Here is an 18,032-nt window from a genome sequence, read left to right as displayed (position 1 = left end):
TGTTCTTTGTTGTTTTAACCAAATAACATATTCGTATGCACTGTATGTGTATATAATTAGACAGTTAACGGCAAGAAACTATATTAAAGGCTTCTGTACAAGGTTTCATTATAACGCTGTGATCTCGGCCAAAGAACTACTGTCTTTCGTTGTTTTATGTAAAACTTTTATGATCCTTTGATCAAATAGTTTCATTTATAAGATACAGATAATTGTAATTTGGAAGGACTATAACTGACAGTACTGTTCTTGCTGTCACTAGCAGAGCGAGTGAAGTGTCCTCCAGCAGGATAATCCTAATCCCTAGTTCATGTAGGTCTGTATTATGAAGAGTAACAATGTTTATCAACCACAGTTTATGATTTACATCACAATCATCAAGTATTGATGCAGTGTCTTTTATGCTTTTTAAAATGACTTTTCAGAATATAGCTTGCATTGCTGGAATTCTTGCAAGAGAGTGATTAATTTAAGTATAAACATCTCATAGTTTGCACTGAGATAAAAATGTTAGTCCTTTAGCTGAGTACATTTAGTACAAAATGTACACTAAGGTAGAGTAATATGTTGCTCAAAATTGTGGCTTCTTCACAGGGAAATATCATAGGAAGATAAGTTGAAAATTTCCTTCATGTTGCAGCATTAATCTAAGTTTAAAGTTAAACTAAACGGCCACAACCACAACCTTGCAGGTGTGACTTCCTGACAACCACAACCTCAACTGCGGAGCTTTGAAATCTGACAAACGTGACATCACTAATCTCACCTTAATTAACCTGACAATCTTATGTTAGAGTTCATTAACCTAATATAGACTTGGTATAGTTCCGGTCTCCAGAATAATAGATACTTTATGGTCCTACTCGTGGTACTGTCTCAACATTAGTCATAAAAGACCTCAAAAGCTGGAGTGGAAACTCGAAACTGACAAGATTTTTACTTCTGCCTCTCCAGACCCAACACCTGATTGACTTTTCTGGGAATATTCTTGTGAGTTGAGACTATTGAAACATTATTAAGAAGTGTTGTTGCTGTAGAGGCGATGAGGAGGGAGTGTGTGTAGGATGGTAGACCTGGACTGTGTGTAGGATGGTAGAAACTGGAGTGTGTGTAGGATGGTAAACCTAGAGTGTGTGTAGGATGGTAAACCTAGAGTGTGTGTAGGATGGTAAACCTAGAGTGTGTGTAGGATGGTAGACCTGGAGTGTGTGTAGGATGGTAAACCTAGAGTGTGTGTAGGATGGTAGAAACTGGAGTGTGTGTAGGATGGTAAACCTAGAGTGTGTGTAGGATGGTAGAAACTGGAGTGTGTGTAGGATGGTAAACCTAGAGTGTGTGTAGAGGATGGTGAACTGGAGGTGTGGCAAGAAAGGTAAACCCTAAGAGTGTGTGTGGGATGGTAGACCTGGGTGTGTGTGGGACGGTAGACCTGGAGTGTGTGTGGGATGGTGAGCCTGGGTGTGTGTGTAGGGATGGTAAACCTGGAGTGTGTGTGTGTGGGATGGTGAAGCCTAGAGTGTGTGTGTGGGATGTGGTAAGCCTGGGTGTGTGTGGGATGGTAAACCTGGGTGTGTGGGGATGGTAGAAACTGGAGTGTGTGGGATGGTAAACCTGGGTGTGTGTGGGATGGTAGACCTGGAGTGTGTGTGGGATGGTAAACCTGGGTGTGTGTGGGACAGTAGACCTGGAGTGTGTGTGGGGATTGTGAGAAACTGGGTGTGTGTGGGATGGTAAACCTGGGTGTGTGTGGGATGGTAAACCTGGGTATGTGTGGGATGGTGAAGCCTGGAGTGTGTGTGGGATTGGCAAAACTGGAGTGTGTGTGGGATGAAGCCTGGGTGTGTGTGGGATGGTAAACCTGGGTGTGTGGGATGGTAAGCCTGGAGTGTGTGGGATGGTAACCTAAGGTGTGTGGGATTGTAGAAACTGGGTGTGTGTGGGATGGTAAACCTAGAGTGTGTGTGGGATGGTGAAGCCTGGAGTGTGTGTGGGATGGTGAGCCTGGAGTGTGTGTGGGATGGTAAACCTAGAGTGTGTGTGGGATTGAAACTGGAGTGTGTGTGGGATGGTAAACCTAGAGTGTGTGTAGGATGGTAAACCTGGAGTGTGTGTAGGATGGTAAACCTGGAGTGTGTGTAGGATGGTAAACCTGGAGTGTGTGTAGGATGGTAGACCCGGAGGGTGTGTAAGAAGGTAAACCTAGAGTGTGTGTAGGACGGTAAACCTGGAGTGTGTGTAGGATGGTAAACCTAGAGTGTGTGTAGGATGGTAAACCTAGAGTGTGTGTAGGATGGTAAACCTGGAGTGTGTGTAGGATGGTAAACCTGGAGTGTGTGTAGGATGGTAAACCTGGAGTGTGTGTAGGATGGTAGACCCGGAGGGTGTGTAAGAAGGTAAACCTAGAGTGTGTGTAGGACGGTAAACCTGGAGTGTGTGTAGGATGGTAAACCTAGAGTGTGTGTAGGATGGTAAACCTAGAGTGTGTGTAGGATGGTAAACCTGGAGTGTGTGTAGGATGGTAAACCTGGAGTGTGTGTGGGATGGTAAACCTGGGTATTGTGGCAGGATGGTAGAAGCCTGGAGTGTGTGTAGGATGGTAAGCCTGGGTGGTGTGTGGGACGGTAGACCTGGGTGTGTGTGGGATGGTAGACCTGGAGTGTGTGTAGAATGGTAAACCTAGAGTGTGTGTGGGATGGTAAGAAGCCTAGGTGTGTGTAGGATGGTAAACCTGGGTGTGTGTGGGATGGTAAACCGAGGTGTGTGTGGGATTGTAGAAACTGGTGTGTGTGGGATGTGGGTAGACCTGGGTGTGTGTGGGAATGGTGAAGCCTGGGTGTGTGTGGGATGAAGTAAAGCCTAGAGAGTGTGTGTGAAGGATGGTAAGCCGAGAATTAATGTGTGGGATGTGTGAACCTGGGTGTGTGTGTATGATGGTGAAGCCTGGAGTGTGTGTGGGATGGTGAAGCCTAGGTGTGTGAAAGGATGGTAAACCGAGGTGTGTGTGTAGGATGGTAGACCTGGAGTGTGTGGGATGGTAAACCTGGAGTGTGTGGGATGGTAAGCCTAGGTGTGTGTGGGATTGTAGAAACTGGGTGTGTACCTGGAGTGTGTGTAGGATGGTGTGTGTAAAACCTAGAGTGTGTGTAATGGATGGTAAACCTGAGTGTGTGTAGGATGGTAAACCTGAGTGTGTGTAGGATGGTAGACCTGGAGTGTGTGTAGGATGGTAAACCTGGAGTGTGTGTAGGATGGTAAACCTAGAGTGTGTGAAGGATGGTAAACCGAGAGTGTGTGTAGGATGGTAGACCTGGAGTGTGTGTAGGATGGTAAACCTGGAGTGTGTGTAGGATGGTAAACCTGGAGTGTGTGTAGGATGGTAGGAGTGTGTGTAGGATGGTAGACTCACCAGTTGGAGGAACACCTGGTTCTTTCTGTTCGTCTTGGTTGTGTCAGCCTTCTTGTTGATGAGCATCTTGGCCACAGTTGTATGGAAGCCTCGCGCTGCCTCGTGTAAGGGCGTGTTGCCTGACTTGTCCTGCCCGAGAACAGCGTAACATTAATAAAAGTTAAACTGTCCTAAGTTATTTTAAGTTACGTAAGACTAAATTAAGTTGCATTGTGTTTAAGTTAGGTTAAATTTTGTTAGATTAAATTAGGTTAGTTAAGTTAAATTATGTTACTAAGTTTTATGGAGATGAGTTAAAATTATTATTATTAATATCGAAAAAATATCTGTAGTTTACCCTATTGTCTATCACAGTGACCACCAATATAATCCCGTTCTTGTATAATTTTTACTGTTTTATATCATATTTATCTGTAGGAATCCTCACTCACTCACTCACTCACTCACTGAGAGAACATTTTCATCAGCTCTTTCATCAGCACTGAGGTACTTTCTTCTTGAGCATTGATATAGACATTCTTCTTGAGCAGTAACATACCTGAGCATTAACATAGGCGTTCTTCTTGAGCAGTAGTTCGACACACGATGAGTAGCCGTGGGAGGAGGCTCGGTGTAGGGGAGTGCACATGTCCGTAGTGCACGAGTTAACCTGAGAGAAGAGTGCACGTGAGTCACTTCTTAGACAAAATACTAATAAACTAGGTATGACTTTGCTAATCTAACCTAACCTCACCTCAAAGTGGGTTCCTTTGGACTGAAGAATAAATCTCACAAGGAGGCAGTATGGCCGGCACTGCACTCGACCGCTATCACATCCCAATGGTAAAGTTAGGTACCAGGGCTCAAACCAGTGACCCTGAGAACAGTTAGTGATAGTTGTATCCACTCTGCTGCCGCATCCCTTAATTTAAATTATTCTAACTTGACCTAATCTAGCCTAACCTAAATTACCATTACATAATCTAACCTAACCAAAATTAACATTGCCTAACCAAACTCAATAAAAATAAACCTAACCTAACCTAACCTATATATTTAAAGTAAACTTATCTAACATTATCAAACCCTCCCTTTCCTTATGTTAGTGCCATCACCTGTATCATACACATACACACACAGACAGGAAGAGAGAGAGAGAGAGAGAGAGAGAGAGAGAGAGAGAGAGAGAGAGAGAGAGAGAGAGATACTGACCGAGGCACCAGCTTCGAGGAGGACCTCCACAATCTGAGCCTGGCCCTCCACACAGGCCAGGTGGAGTAAGGTCCAGCCCAGCTGGTTGCGGGCGTTGGCGTCCCCTCCGTTCCTGAGGTAGACCAACACGCCCACCTTGTCCCCCTTCCTCAGCATGTTCACCACCTCTGACGTGTCCTGTGGGGAGATACCTGTTGTTAATACCTGTGAGAGACACCTGTTATACCTATGAGAGACAACTATTATACCTGTGAAAGACAACTGTTATACCTGTGAGAGACAACTGTTATACCTGTGAGAGACAACTGTTATACCTGTGAGAGACAACTGTTATACCTGTGAGAGACAACTGTTATACCTGTGAGAGACAACTGTTATACCTGTGAGAGACAACTATTATACCTGTGAGAGACAACTATTATACCTGTGAGAGACAACTGTTATTATGAGAGACAACTTATACCTGTGAGAGACAACTGTTATACCTGAGAGACAACTGTTATACCTGTGAGAGACAACTGTTATACACTGTTATACCTGTGAGAGACAACTGTTATACCTGTGAGAGACACCTGTTATACCTATGAGAGACAACTATTATACCTGTGAGAGACAACTGTTATACCTGTGAGAGACAACTGTTATACCTGTGAGAGACAACTGTTATACCTATGAGAGACACCTGTTATACCTGTGAGAGACAACTGTTATACCTATGAGAGACAACTGTTATACCTGTGAGAGACAACTGTTATACCTGTGAGAGACAACTGTTATACCTGTGAGAGACAACTGTTATACCTGTGAGAGACAACTGTTATACCTGTGAGAGACAACCTGTTATACCTATGAGAGACAACTGTTATACCTGTGAGAGACAACTGTTATACCTGTGAGAGACAACTGTTATACGGTGAGAGACAACTGTTACACCTGTGAGAGACAACTGTTATACCTGTGAGAGACAACTGTTATACCTGTGAGAGACAACTGTTATACCTTGAGAGACAACTGTTATACCTGTGAGAGACAACTGTTATACCTGTGAGAGACAACTGTTATACCTGTGTTATACCTGAGACAACTGTTATACCTGTGAGAGACAACTGTTATACCTGTGAGAGACAACTGTTATACCTGTGAGAGACAACTGTATACCTGTTTATACCTGTGAGAGACAACTGTTATACCTGTGAGAGTGAGAGACAACTGTTATACCTGTGAGAACTGTTACACCTGTGAGAGACAACTGTTATACCTGTGAGAGACAACTGTTATACCTGTGAGAGACAACTGTTATACCTGTGAGAGACAACTGTTATACCTATGAGAGACAACTATTATACCTGTGAGAGACAACTGTTATACCTGTGAGAGACAACTGTTATACCTGTGAGAGACAACTGTTATACCTGAGAGACAACTGTTATACCTGTGAGAGACAACTGTTATACCTGTGAGAGACAACTGTTATACCTGTGAGAGACAACTGTTATACCTATGAGAGACAACTATTATACCTGTGAGAGACAACTGTTATACCTGTGAGAGACAACTGTTATACCTGTGAGAGACAACTGTTATACCTGTGAGAGACAACTGTTATACCTGCGAGAGACACCTGTTATACCTGTGAGAGACAACTGTTATACCTGTGAGAGACAACTATTATACCTATGAGAGACAACTATTATACCTGTGAGAGACAACTGTTATACCTGTGAGAGACAACTGTTATACCTGTGAGAGACAACTGTTATACCTGTGAGAGACAACTGTTATACCTGAGAGACAACTGAGAGACAACTGTTATACCTGAGAGACAACTGAGAGTGAGAGACAACTGTTATACCTGTGAGAGACAACTGTTATACCTGTGAGAGACAACTGTTATACCTGTGAGAGACAACTGTTATACCTGTGAGAGACAACTGTTATACCTGTGAGAGACAACTGTTATACCTGTGAGAGACAACTGTTATACCTGTGAGAGACAACTGTTATACCTGTGAGAGACAACTGTTATACCTGTGAGAGACAACTGTTATACCTGTGAGAGACAACTGTTATACCTGTGAGAGACAACTGTTATACCTGTGAGAGACAACTGTTATACCTGTGAGAGACAACTGTTATACCTGTGAGAGACAACTGTTATACCTGTGAGAGACAACTGTTATACCTGTGAGAGACAACTGTTATACCTGTGAGAGACAACTATTATACCTGTGAGAGTGAGAGACAACTGTTATACCTGTGAGAGACAACTGTTATACCTGTGAGAGACAACTGTTATACCTGTGAGGACAACTGTTATACCTGTGAGAGACAACTGTTATACCTGTGAGAGACAACTGTTATACCTGTGAGAGACAACTGTTATACCTGTGAGAGACAACTGTTATACCTGCGAGAGACAACTGTTATACCTGTGAGAGACAACTATTATACCTGTGAGAGACAACTGTTATACCTGCGAGAGACAACTGTTATACCTGTGAGAGACACATATTGTTAGTACCTGTGAGACACCTGTTGTTAGTACCTGTGAGACACCTGTTGTTAGTACCTGTGAGACACCTGTTGTTAGTACCTGTGAGACACTCCTGTTATTCCTGTTAGAGACTTATACCTGTAAAACAATCATTGTACCAAAGATGTCAACCACACACGTTTGTCAAGGAAGTATTTTAGTGTCACCATAAGTGTACACATAAGTATAATTATGTAGAGACTATCACTAATGAGTAAACTTCTGAATGAATGCGAGTTGTTATGTCACTTGTTGACTCATTAAGAAGTTCTAGATATGAAGAGTCTCAAGTTAGTAACAATGGTGACATAAATAAAGAGATAGAGGGAGAGAAGGTGGTATAGTGTTCTCTCAGTGGTGGTAGGTGGTGGGGTGGTTTGTCACCTACCACTATCTCACTAATAAACACAATATGTGGAGTGTAGATATTAGTTGAGTCACTTACAGATTAGATAACTCGCCCCAGCTTATTTCACCTGACGATTTAACACCCTGATACTACTTGGTACCTATTGGCCCGTACTGGACAGTCCTGTTTACACCCAACCCCTATCGCTTATATATCCATCCAACCTATGTTTGAAGTTATCCAGCGTATTCCAGTTAATGGTGATGTTTGGTAACTTGTTCCACTCACCCATTACTCTATTTCCAAACCAATGTTTACCTATCTCGCTCATAAATCTAGATTTCTCTAATTTCAAACCGTTGTTACGAGTTCGCTCCTGGTTGGATAGTTTGAGTACCCTTGTTATATCACCTTTGTTTAGCCCTGAATTCCATTTATACACCTCGATCATATCGCCCCTCACTCTACGTCTCTCGAGGGAGTGCACATGAAGATACTTTAACCTGTCTCTGTACTGAAGGTTCCTATTGCCCGGCATTTGTCTTGTCATTCTCCTTTGAATTCTTTCTCGGGATTCTATATCCATTCCGTAATACGGTGACCAGAACTGAACTGCGTAATCCAAATAAGGTCTCACATTCGCAAGATATAGTTTTAGGATAGCCTTGCTAGCCTTGTAACTAACACTCTTTTGTATGAACCCAAGTACTTTGTTAGCCTTGTTTCGAGTAAATACACATTGTTGCCTTGATTTAAGAATCCTACTTATCAATTCTCCTAAATCTTTCTCACAGTCGGATTTCTCTTTAACAACGTTGTTCATCTGACATCTGGTTTCTCTGTTTACTTCTCCTAGACGAAATACTTTACATTTGTCGGCATTAAATTTCGCCTACCATTTTTCAGATCATACAAAAAATTTGCTTAGATCTTTCTGTAGTTTTGAGGAGTCCTCGTCAGATTTAATTACACGCCCTATTTATAGTGTCGTCAGCAAATTTACTTATGTTGCTATCTACGCCTATATATATGTTGTTTATGTTTATAATAAATAGTAATGGTCCAATTTACTGAGCCTTCGGGTACTCCACTAATGACGTTACCCCATTTGGATTTAGTGCCATTAATGATTACTCTCTGTTTCCTGTCCTGTAACCACGCCCTAATCTATTTTAGAATATCTCCTCCAATTCCATGAGCTTCCACTTTTCGTATTAGTCTTTCGTGGGGAACTCTGTCGAAGGCTTTGCTAAAGTCGAGGCATACCACATCATAATCGTGCCCGTCATCCACTGATTTGAAAACATTTGAAAAGAATGTTAATAGATTAGTCAGACATGAACGCCCACTTGTGGAGCCATGTTGGGAATCAGTGATCAACTTGTGCTACTCTAGGTGATCTCGAATAGAGTTTGAAATTATTGCTTCCAGCAATTTGCCTACAATTGATGTTAAACTGATTGGGCGGTAGTTAGAGAATAGTGATCTATTTCCCTTCTTGAAAATCGGTATCACATTTGCTATCCTCTAGGAATTTGGTACTACACCCGTTTTTAATGACATGTTAAACAAATTTGTAAATGGCTGTCATGGGTTGCGTTAGGCTTACCCACGCAACCAACCCCAAAGTTAGTTTTACTAGAGATAAGGCACCCGGCGAGCCATGACTGCGACATATTTTTTCCATTAGTGGTATGTTAGCCAGCCTATAGGAGGAGGCCAGTGAGACAGTGTTGTACTGTTCATCGCCTCACGCTCCAAAATCACATTTTAAGTAGTATCCCCTAGGCCATGGGTTAGTTAAGACGTCATCCCCATCCTCTCCCTCCTGAAGGGAAAGGGACACCACACAGAGTTCTCCACCACCACCCCGTCCTGTGACCGTCAGTGACACGAGACTTAAATGTGCTAACCTAAGTTGTTATCCCGTGGAAATATCACGTGTGCAAGCCTTGTTGCGACACGAGCAATCCAGGCTAGCCTATCAAACCTACAGTAAATGGTTAATCAATTCACACTTACAGAGTTCTCCTGCGCGACACCCGTCTACAGTGACCGTGATCGGCACGAGATTAAGTGTGTTAATCTAGGTTTGTATTCCCCGTGGAAAAATCACCTGTGGAAGTCTGGTTGCGACAAAAGCAATCCAGGCTGGCCTATTGCACCTGAGTGGTTAATCAAGTTACGCTTACCATTTCTCCTTGCCTCGAAAACCGTCTACAGTGACTGTCAGTGACCGAGACTATGTGTGGTAACCCAAGAGTACGTTTATGTTGTTATTCCCCGTGGAAAGAAGTTCTTGTGCGGAAGCCTGGTTGCAACAAGAACAATCCAGGCTGGCAGTAAATGTATCACTTGAAGAATTAAGGCTCTGTTAAGTTATACCCATAGTAGAGTAATCACATGTGTCCCCAAGTTGAAAATTCCCTCTTTTAGAAGATAAATTTTATTACAGCGTGAATGTGAGTGACTCATATATCCGTGCAAATTGTAAATCATTGTATGGAAGCTTGACAAATAAATGTAAGTGCAATTATCTGCCCGTATCTATGATCCTATCTCATTATTACTGAAGGTAATGACTGATTGGTTATGACAAAGTATAACCAATAACTTAGCTGGATGTTGGAAATTAATGGAATTCATTAAATCATCATTTATCCAGTATAAATCATGGAATGTCGGGTGGTGGAGTGAATTTCTACGTAGATACACCATAATCTGTAAGTAACCAGTGTGAAGGTATCGAACTCTACGGTAAGAAACATAAGAAACACAATATATTATAATCTTTATATAATATAATCCACACCATAGACGATTACAAATTAATACCATGACAAGGGCATACTAAGCTCTTCCTTCTGGCAAATATCTCATCAGGATCTGGTGACGTATTAGGCTTTAGCTTGTGTATTTGCTTCCTAACATTGTTTCTAGTCACTACTGTACTATCTCGCTTAATCTATTTTCTTCATTATCTCTGTATATAGTCGGTGCCTCGGGTGTCATGTTTAAATTTTCGGTGGTGAAAACTGATGAACCTTCAGTTCATTATTCTTTTTTGCTTTTCTTATCTCGGTGGTAAACTTCACCACGATTTATTCTCCTAACTGGAGCCTTCCTTTGTCCAATAATATTCTTTATATAATTATTTATCCATTTGGAGTACTTGTTATTTGATTTGAGTTTTCTGTATGGTTAGGTTAGGTTAGGTTTTGTAAAGTCAGGTTAAGTTTGGCTTATCTCTATCGTTTACGTCAAGTGTTTCACACGTTACCAGTGTGTGTGTGCGTGTGTGTGTGGGGGGGTGATTGATAATTTTGCTCAACATGACTGACACGCACACACACACACACAAAACAAAAACAAAAAACAACTTCCTTATCCACCTCAGGGGGAGAAATGACTGTAATCGTGGATGGTCGTGCGTGTTTTTGCTTCGAGAAAAAGAGGAGGGAAGAAAGATGAAGAGGAGGAAGACGGAAGAAGGGGATTAAAAAAAGGGAAGTTAATGAGTAGGAGTAGGAGAGAGGTGAGATAGAGTAGGAGTGAGGATGAGGAAGAGAGGAAGTAGGAGTAGGAAGAGAAGGTGTGTGAGTGTGTAGCGTGGGTGGTATGCACGTGGTGCGGTAATCCTGTACTAAGCTAGCATTATACAGTGCTGCTGGCAACTTCCTCACCACTGACACAACAGAAAGGCATCTCCCCCCCTCCACACCACACCACACCACAACTCTCACTGTAATTACTCTCTCTCTCCACTCTTCCTCCCACCCCCCTCTCCCCTCTCACTGATTTTACTCTCTATTCTTCCTCATTTAGCTACATGTTGCTGTGAGAGTCAAATAATAATGTATCTCTTAAATTTGGATGTAATTTGTTGCTCTTGTGGTTTTTTCAGTTGTCAAATTGCGAGGTGGACTTCAAAGCGGAAATGGACGGGACTAGAGCCAAATTATTCCGTGTATTTTCACCCGTGTGGGGTTCCCGTGTAAACAAGGTCATCCGTCACCACTTAGATACGTGAAACATTAGCAGGTTTGTCTGTGGCCTTTTTCTGGTGTGATCGAGAGCGAGAGAGAACTTAAGAATGGAGGAAACTGCATCGGGCCTATTGGCCCATACAAGGCATACAAGGCAGTCCCGTTTACATCCAACCCCTATTGCTCATATACCCGTCCAACCTATATTTGAAGCTACCCAGCGTGTACGAGTTAATGGTTATGTTTAGTAACTTGTTCCACTCATCCACTACTCTATTTCCAAACCAGTGTTTACCTATCTCGCCCCTACATCTAAATTTGTCTAATTTGCTTAGCCCTGACTTCCATTCATATACCTCGGTCATATCGCCCCTCACGCTTTTCGTCTCTTTAGGGAGAGGAAATTCAGATGCGTTGATCTGTCTCTATGTTCAAGGTTCCTAATACCCAGGATTAGTCTTGTCATCCTCCTTTGTATGGTTTCAATGGTATCGATATCCATTCTGAAATACGGTGACCAAAACTGAACTGCATAATCCAAGTGAGGTCTCACAAGTCCAAGATATAATTTTAGGATGACCTCGCTAGTCTTGTAACTAACACTCCTTTGTATGAACCCAAGTATTTTGTTTGCTTAGTTTCGAGCAAATACGCATTGTTGTCTTAGTTTAAGATTCCTACTTACCATTACCCCTAAATATTTCTCACAGTCGGATTTCTCTATATCAACGTTGTTCATCTGATATCTGGTTTCTCTGTTTACATCTCCTTGACTAAGTTCTTTACATTTGTCCACATTAAATTTCATCTGATATTTTTCAGACCATGAGAAATTTTTTTTTAGATCTTCCTGTAGTTTTGCGGAGTCCTCGTCAGATTTACGTCCGCTTGTGAAGCCATGTTGGGAATCATTGATCAACTTGTGCTTTTCCAGGTGATTTCGAATAGAGTTTGAAATGATTGCTTCCAGTAATTTGCCTACACTTGATATATCAGGATGTTAACACGGTTATCACTTCGTTATTTAATCTTTTATTTATATTTTTACATTATATTATAAGTATATATATATATATATATATATATATATATATATATATATATATATATATATATATATATATATATATATATATATATATATATATATATATATATATATATATATATATATATATGGGGGGGGGGCGTCCGCCAGCACCTCTTTTTTTATATTAGTTCATTTTTATATAAACACAGAGCGACTATGATGATTCTGTAACTGTCATCTCGATTATCCAAGTGGACTGAGGGCCTTAGGACTAACAACCCTTCAGACAAGACACAAAATGGCAGACCTTATTGTGTTTTTTAATAATCAAATTGGAGTTAAATTAAACTAAAGGAGAGAGACTTGCTCATTGTCGGATGTATCTACAGATTCGCAACTTAAGATCCTGAATTGACAATGCAACGGCGTCAACCCTAGCCACCTCCTTGTAATGAGGACTTTAACTATGGCGAAATCGACTGGAGAAATAAATACCACACCAAATGACCTTAATAATCCCGCTACTCTTTTCAGAGAAACTCTGAGAGACAATTTTGTATTCCAACTCATTATGGAGAGCAAACACTCAAACTGCTGGACCTCATTATAAAATAATGTGGAGGGTATGGTTCATAACCAAACAAAGGCTAAGGCTAAGGTTAAAATATTACAAGGGAATTTATGACGGAATGAGGGAAAAGATATATGAACGCAGACACTACCCTGAATATCATAACCAGTAAAGTGAACCATTTTATCGATAAATATATACCCAAGACCAAACCCAGTGCCTCCAGGAATGCAACGAGACCATTACACAGGAACCATGCGGCGGTCGACAAAGTTAAAAAGAAGACGCAGGATTTCGAGATGTGGGTTAGGACAAATGATGAGCAGGACAGGAAGATGTATGCCAGATCCAGGAACCAAGCAAAGCCAAGTGTAGAAGGGCTGAAAAAGAGTTCCAGAGGCAGAGTGCAAGTGAGGTCAAGTCAAACCCAAAGGCCTTTTACCGCTGCGCAAAGTAGAAATTAAAAACACGAGTAGGCATATCGGACCCGAGGCTTGAAGATGGTAGTTACGCAGATGCTAACCAGGACAAGGCGGAGGCGTTGAACAAATTCTTTTTCTCGGTGTTCACAAGAGTGGATGCGAACAATCATCCTGCGTTTGAGGATAGATGTTTTGGTACAGCGCTGACCCACATTGTCAAAGCTAAAGGTTGATTAGTCCCGTCCCTGACATGGAGCATCCAAGATTGTTAAGAGATTTGTGCAACGAGTTTCCTTAGCCCCGGAAGATTCTGTTCTACAGGTATAAACGCATGGATGAGTAAAAGGTCCCCAGTGACTGGAAAGTGGCTTATGTGAGTCCTATATTCAAGAAGGGCGATCGTCACTCCACGAATAATTATAAACCAGTGAGCCTGACCAGCATAGTGAGTAAAGTACTAGATAGCATCATAAGAGATGCCATTATGGAACATCTACTACGAAACAACCTTGTAAAGGACTGTCAACACAGTTTTATGCTGGGACGATCCTGCTTTAAAGTCCTGGGTGTTTGGACTCAAATTATGGAACATGGCGGTAATATTGACAATATGTCTAGATTTTGCCAAGGCTTTCGACAGCGTATCCCATGAAAGGCTGAAAATTAAATTGGAGGGGTATGGGATACGGTTAAATGTCCTACCATGGCTCAGAGACTTCCTTCACGATCGGAAGCAGTGTGTGATGATTAATGGCACGAAATAGTCATGTTCTTTGACAAGCGGGGTACCACAGGGCAGTGTATTGTGCCAGTTGGTTTTTGTTTGTTTCTTGAATGACATGCCAGCCATACACTCCTCCATACAAATGATAGCGGACGATTCCAAGTTATTCTGGGAAACTGAGAATGAAACAGACTATGAAGAGCTACAGAAAGATCTCTGTGAGCTTCAAGAATGGTCGGACAAATGGCTGTACCTAGGTCGCATCAACAGTAAGGAGGCGTATCACATCTCACAACAGTCCGAAGAAACTGCAGATAACAGAAAACGTCTGGAGTACTGTCACCTCGTCTGGTCTCCGAGGTATGCTAGAGCCCCAAGCTACAGTCTCCGAAATGGCAGTCGTTAGCAGGATGAAAATTGTCCAGCATAATGTCTTATACTGGTCCCTTAATAGACGTAACGAACTGTCTAACTTATACTATCAATTAGACCCAGACATCATTCTGTTAAACAGTACTGGCATAAAGGACGAAAGTAAGCTGAAAATTTTTGGCTACACTGTATACCAGAGGAACATGACGGGTGAGCTGAATGATTGTGTCGCTGTGGCCATCAGGTCACAGCTGAGTCACAGAGTGTTGCCAGACTTCGAGGATTCAGTTCTAGGAGTGCAGGTGGAGACAACTAGGGGACCTGTTATCATATGAACAATGTACCTACCTCCCAGACGTCCTTACTTACCCGAACAAGACCTCAACCAGTTGCTACCCCACAGTAAACCAACATACATCATAGGGGACTTAAATGCGCGCCACGCCATACACGGACACGGTAATGAGAACAACGTCGGTGTGGCGCTGTATGACAACATCAGAAGGGGAAAACTGCAACACCTCGGGCCAGATTTCCCGACATTGATCAGACGTGCCAGTGCCACAACACCCGACATAATCCTCTCTAACAACGAGGCCGTCCTGAACAGGCACGTTACCGCCGGACCCATCAGTACCAGCGATCACCTGCCAGTCGTCGTGACGCTTTCATCCAATCCCATTATGATCCCCGCCAACATCAGGTCAAACCTCAAACGGACAGACTGGGACTCCTTCAAGGAGTCTCTCAGTCTCAAGCAGGGGAGAAACCTGGAAGAAGCCAGCCCCAATGACATCGACGACGCGGTCGAACAATGGTACACAGATGTGAAGACGGAGATGGACAACAACATCCCGACCACCACTCACAGGACCATTCCCCATCCTCACACTAGTCACCAGCTGAGGCAGCTCAGTGTCCAGTACGCTCACGTGAGACAGCTAGCCAGTATCCGCGGGTGGACGCAAGAGCTGAGAGACCGGTACCGAGAGCTACAGACGGACATCCAGCACGAGAGCAAACGTCTACATGAACAAAAAGGGGGATCGGTGGTAGATGCGGTACCGTTCTTGCCTCGCAAGCGAGATGTCACGGGTTCGATTCCCGGGCCGGTGATAGTTGTTTGGACTTACTTCCTAGCCCCCATTAGTCCCTGTTCACCTAGCAGTAAAGTAGGTACCTGGTGTAAATCGAAAGTTGCGAATTCGTATTCAGGGAAAGTTGTTGGAGCTTCCAATAACTTCACGACATAAACCACTGACTCTTCAGGCTTCTACGCCCTTGACTCTTCAGACTTCTACGCCCTTAACTCGTGAGACATAAAGGCAAGCATGAACTTAGCATGCTTCCCTGTTGGGCGCTGTAAACGCTTCTGCGCTTCACCTTACACAAAGATGTAGGAGGGTGCCCAATAAATGAAAAAAAAAATACATGAACAAAAGTGGGCCGCCTTGGTGTGGGAGGCAGCCAACAATTACCGCGATTCTGCTGCCTTCTGGAAAGGGATCAAGCGACTGATGGGTTCCACCTCTAGCACGGTCCCTTAACTGCTCAACCAAAACAACGTAAAAATATTCGAGGAAGAAAACCAAGAACAACTACATCGGCGATATTTACGAAAGATCTTTACCATTAGTGAACAGGAGAACGAAGGCTTCGACAGGGAGTTTGAGAGGACATTTTAGGTCAGTTGCAGGACCATCAGCACCTGCTCCAGCCGCTCCCACGGACTGACTTCACTAGACTGGTGGACGGAAGCTACCTGACGGAGCCCATAGTTCCTGCAGATGTGTCAGCCGTCATAAAAGGGTTTAAAAACAAATCACCTGGTCAAAGTCACATTAACAAGAAGATCCTGGCCCAACTCCCCGACAACATGATAGAGAGGCTTGCTCATATATGCAACGCCTGCCTCGCCTCTGGATACTTCCCTAAGATGTTCAAAATCGCCGTTATTCGCCTCATACCAAAAGCAGGGAAGCCTCCAAACAAAGTCGAAAACTTTCGACCAATATCGCTGCTAGAGGTACCTGCCAAAATCTTCGAAAAAATAGTCAACAAGCGATTGCGGATGTATCTGGAGGACGAAGACGTGCATAATCCCCGCCAGTTCGGCTTCCGCCAGTACCGAGGCACATCCACCGCCATAGCTCAGGCCTACGAGCAGATCGCCAATGCCATGACTGGCCGCCTGCAGTGCAATATAATACTGAGGGACGTCAGCAAGGCGTTTGACAAAGTTTGGCACGCAGGGCTGCAGTATAAGATCATACAACTGGGGCTACCCGAAAATCTGACGCGCCTGCTGTGCAACTTCATTATGGACCGCAGAGCCAAAATCAAGATGCAAGAACATTTTGGAGAAGAATTCTCACTATCGAGCGGCGTGCCTCAGGGCTCTTGTCTCTCACCAACCCTTTACACACTCTACACGGCTGACCTGCCACCCCCAATCGTCGGCAGCGAGTACGTCATGTATGCCGACGATGTAACACAGATCGTCACCTGCCCAGGAAGGTCCACAGCAAGGATGGCGCGACTCACTGCTCGGGCAATAGAGGAGATCTCGGAGTATGAACATAAATGGAAAATAAAAACAAACAAAACGAAATTTGAGGTCATACCCATAGCCAAATTCAAGCCGGCGCCATTGATGATCGACGACGAAGAGATTGAGTACTCTAAACAAGGCAGGTTGCTCGGCCTCATCATTTCTCGGACGGGCATCATTCCCCACGTGAAGGACAGACTAAATAAAGCCAAAGTCGCCGCAGCCAAATTAAAACGTTTTAAATTGATGCCTGAGAAGATACAAGTTCACCTGTACAAGGCGCTGGTGAGGCCTGTGTTGGAGTACCCATCTATACCACTCGTCACACTCGGGAAGACTAGACTACAACAACTACAGAGCTTCCAAAACAAGTGTTTGAGATCAGCCAGTGGCCAAGCGCCACCCTACCAGGAGACAGTGGAAACCATCCACCTAAGAAATAAAACAGAGGCCCTCAACTTCAGGTTCCATCGCCTAGGGAAGAAGGTTTGGGACAAGCTCCTGGACGACCCTCACAGCCCAGACCACCTACGCGGGGAAGACATCAACGGAGGGAGACCCCACGCCTGGTGGCCCCGGAGTCTGCCCGCACTACAACAACCCAACCCGCGACCCATCTATGTCCGCCACAGTGATCCACCTTAGATTAAAACTTAGATGATATAAATTCACATTTAACAAGTCACAATCAAGTGAGTCCATAACGTAATACAGTATAAGATGTTAATAAACTTGTAATTGTAAAATCAATCTAGTCATTGTCTACTAAAATAACCATTGTGCAACCTCATTCTAAATCCTAGGTTAGCTTAGTTAGCCAACAAACTCTGTAATATGTAAAACAAGGGGTGTCGTCCCCCTCTGTTTAACTCATTAAACTTCTTTTCCAACCTTTCC

General features: G+C 43.2%; 1 protein-coding gene across 3 annotated transcripts in view; it reads right to left on the bottom strand.

The window, feature by feature from the left end:
- LOC121857104 overlaps positions 1-18,032 on the bottom strand; it is an 86,577-nt gene that overhangs the window by 33,682 nt on the left and 34,863 nt on the right. For all 3 annotated transcript variants that reach the window (XM_042352979.1, XM_042352980.1, XM_042352981.1), the window contains exons 2-4: positions 4,598-4,774; positions 3,945-4,055; positions 3,407-3,535 (exon numbers count right to left, since the gene is read on the bottom strand). In XM_042352979.1, coding sequence (XP_042208913.1) covers positions 3,407-3,535; positions 3,945-4,055; positions 4,598-4,774 — 417 coding nt within the window. The remainder of the gene's footprint in view (positions 1-3,406; positions 3,536-3,944; positions 4,056-4,597; positions 4,775-18,032) is intronic.

Source organism: Homarus americanus, unplaced genomic scaffold (genome assembly GCF_018991925.1).
Source record: "Homarus americanus isolate GMGI-L3 unplaced genomic scaffold, GMGI_Hamer_2.0 scaffold20465, whole genome shotgun sequence".
In the NCBI taxonomy this organism is placed as follows: Eukaryota; Metazoa; Arthropoda; class Malacostraca; order Decapoda; family Nephropidae; genus Homarus; species Homarus americanus.
This window is presented reverse-complemented; position numbering and strand designations above follow the sequence as displayed.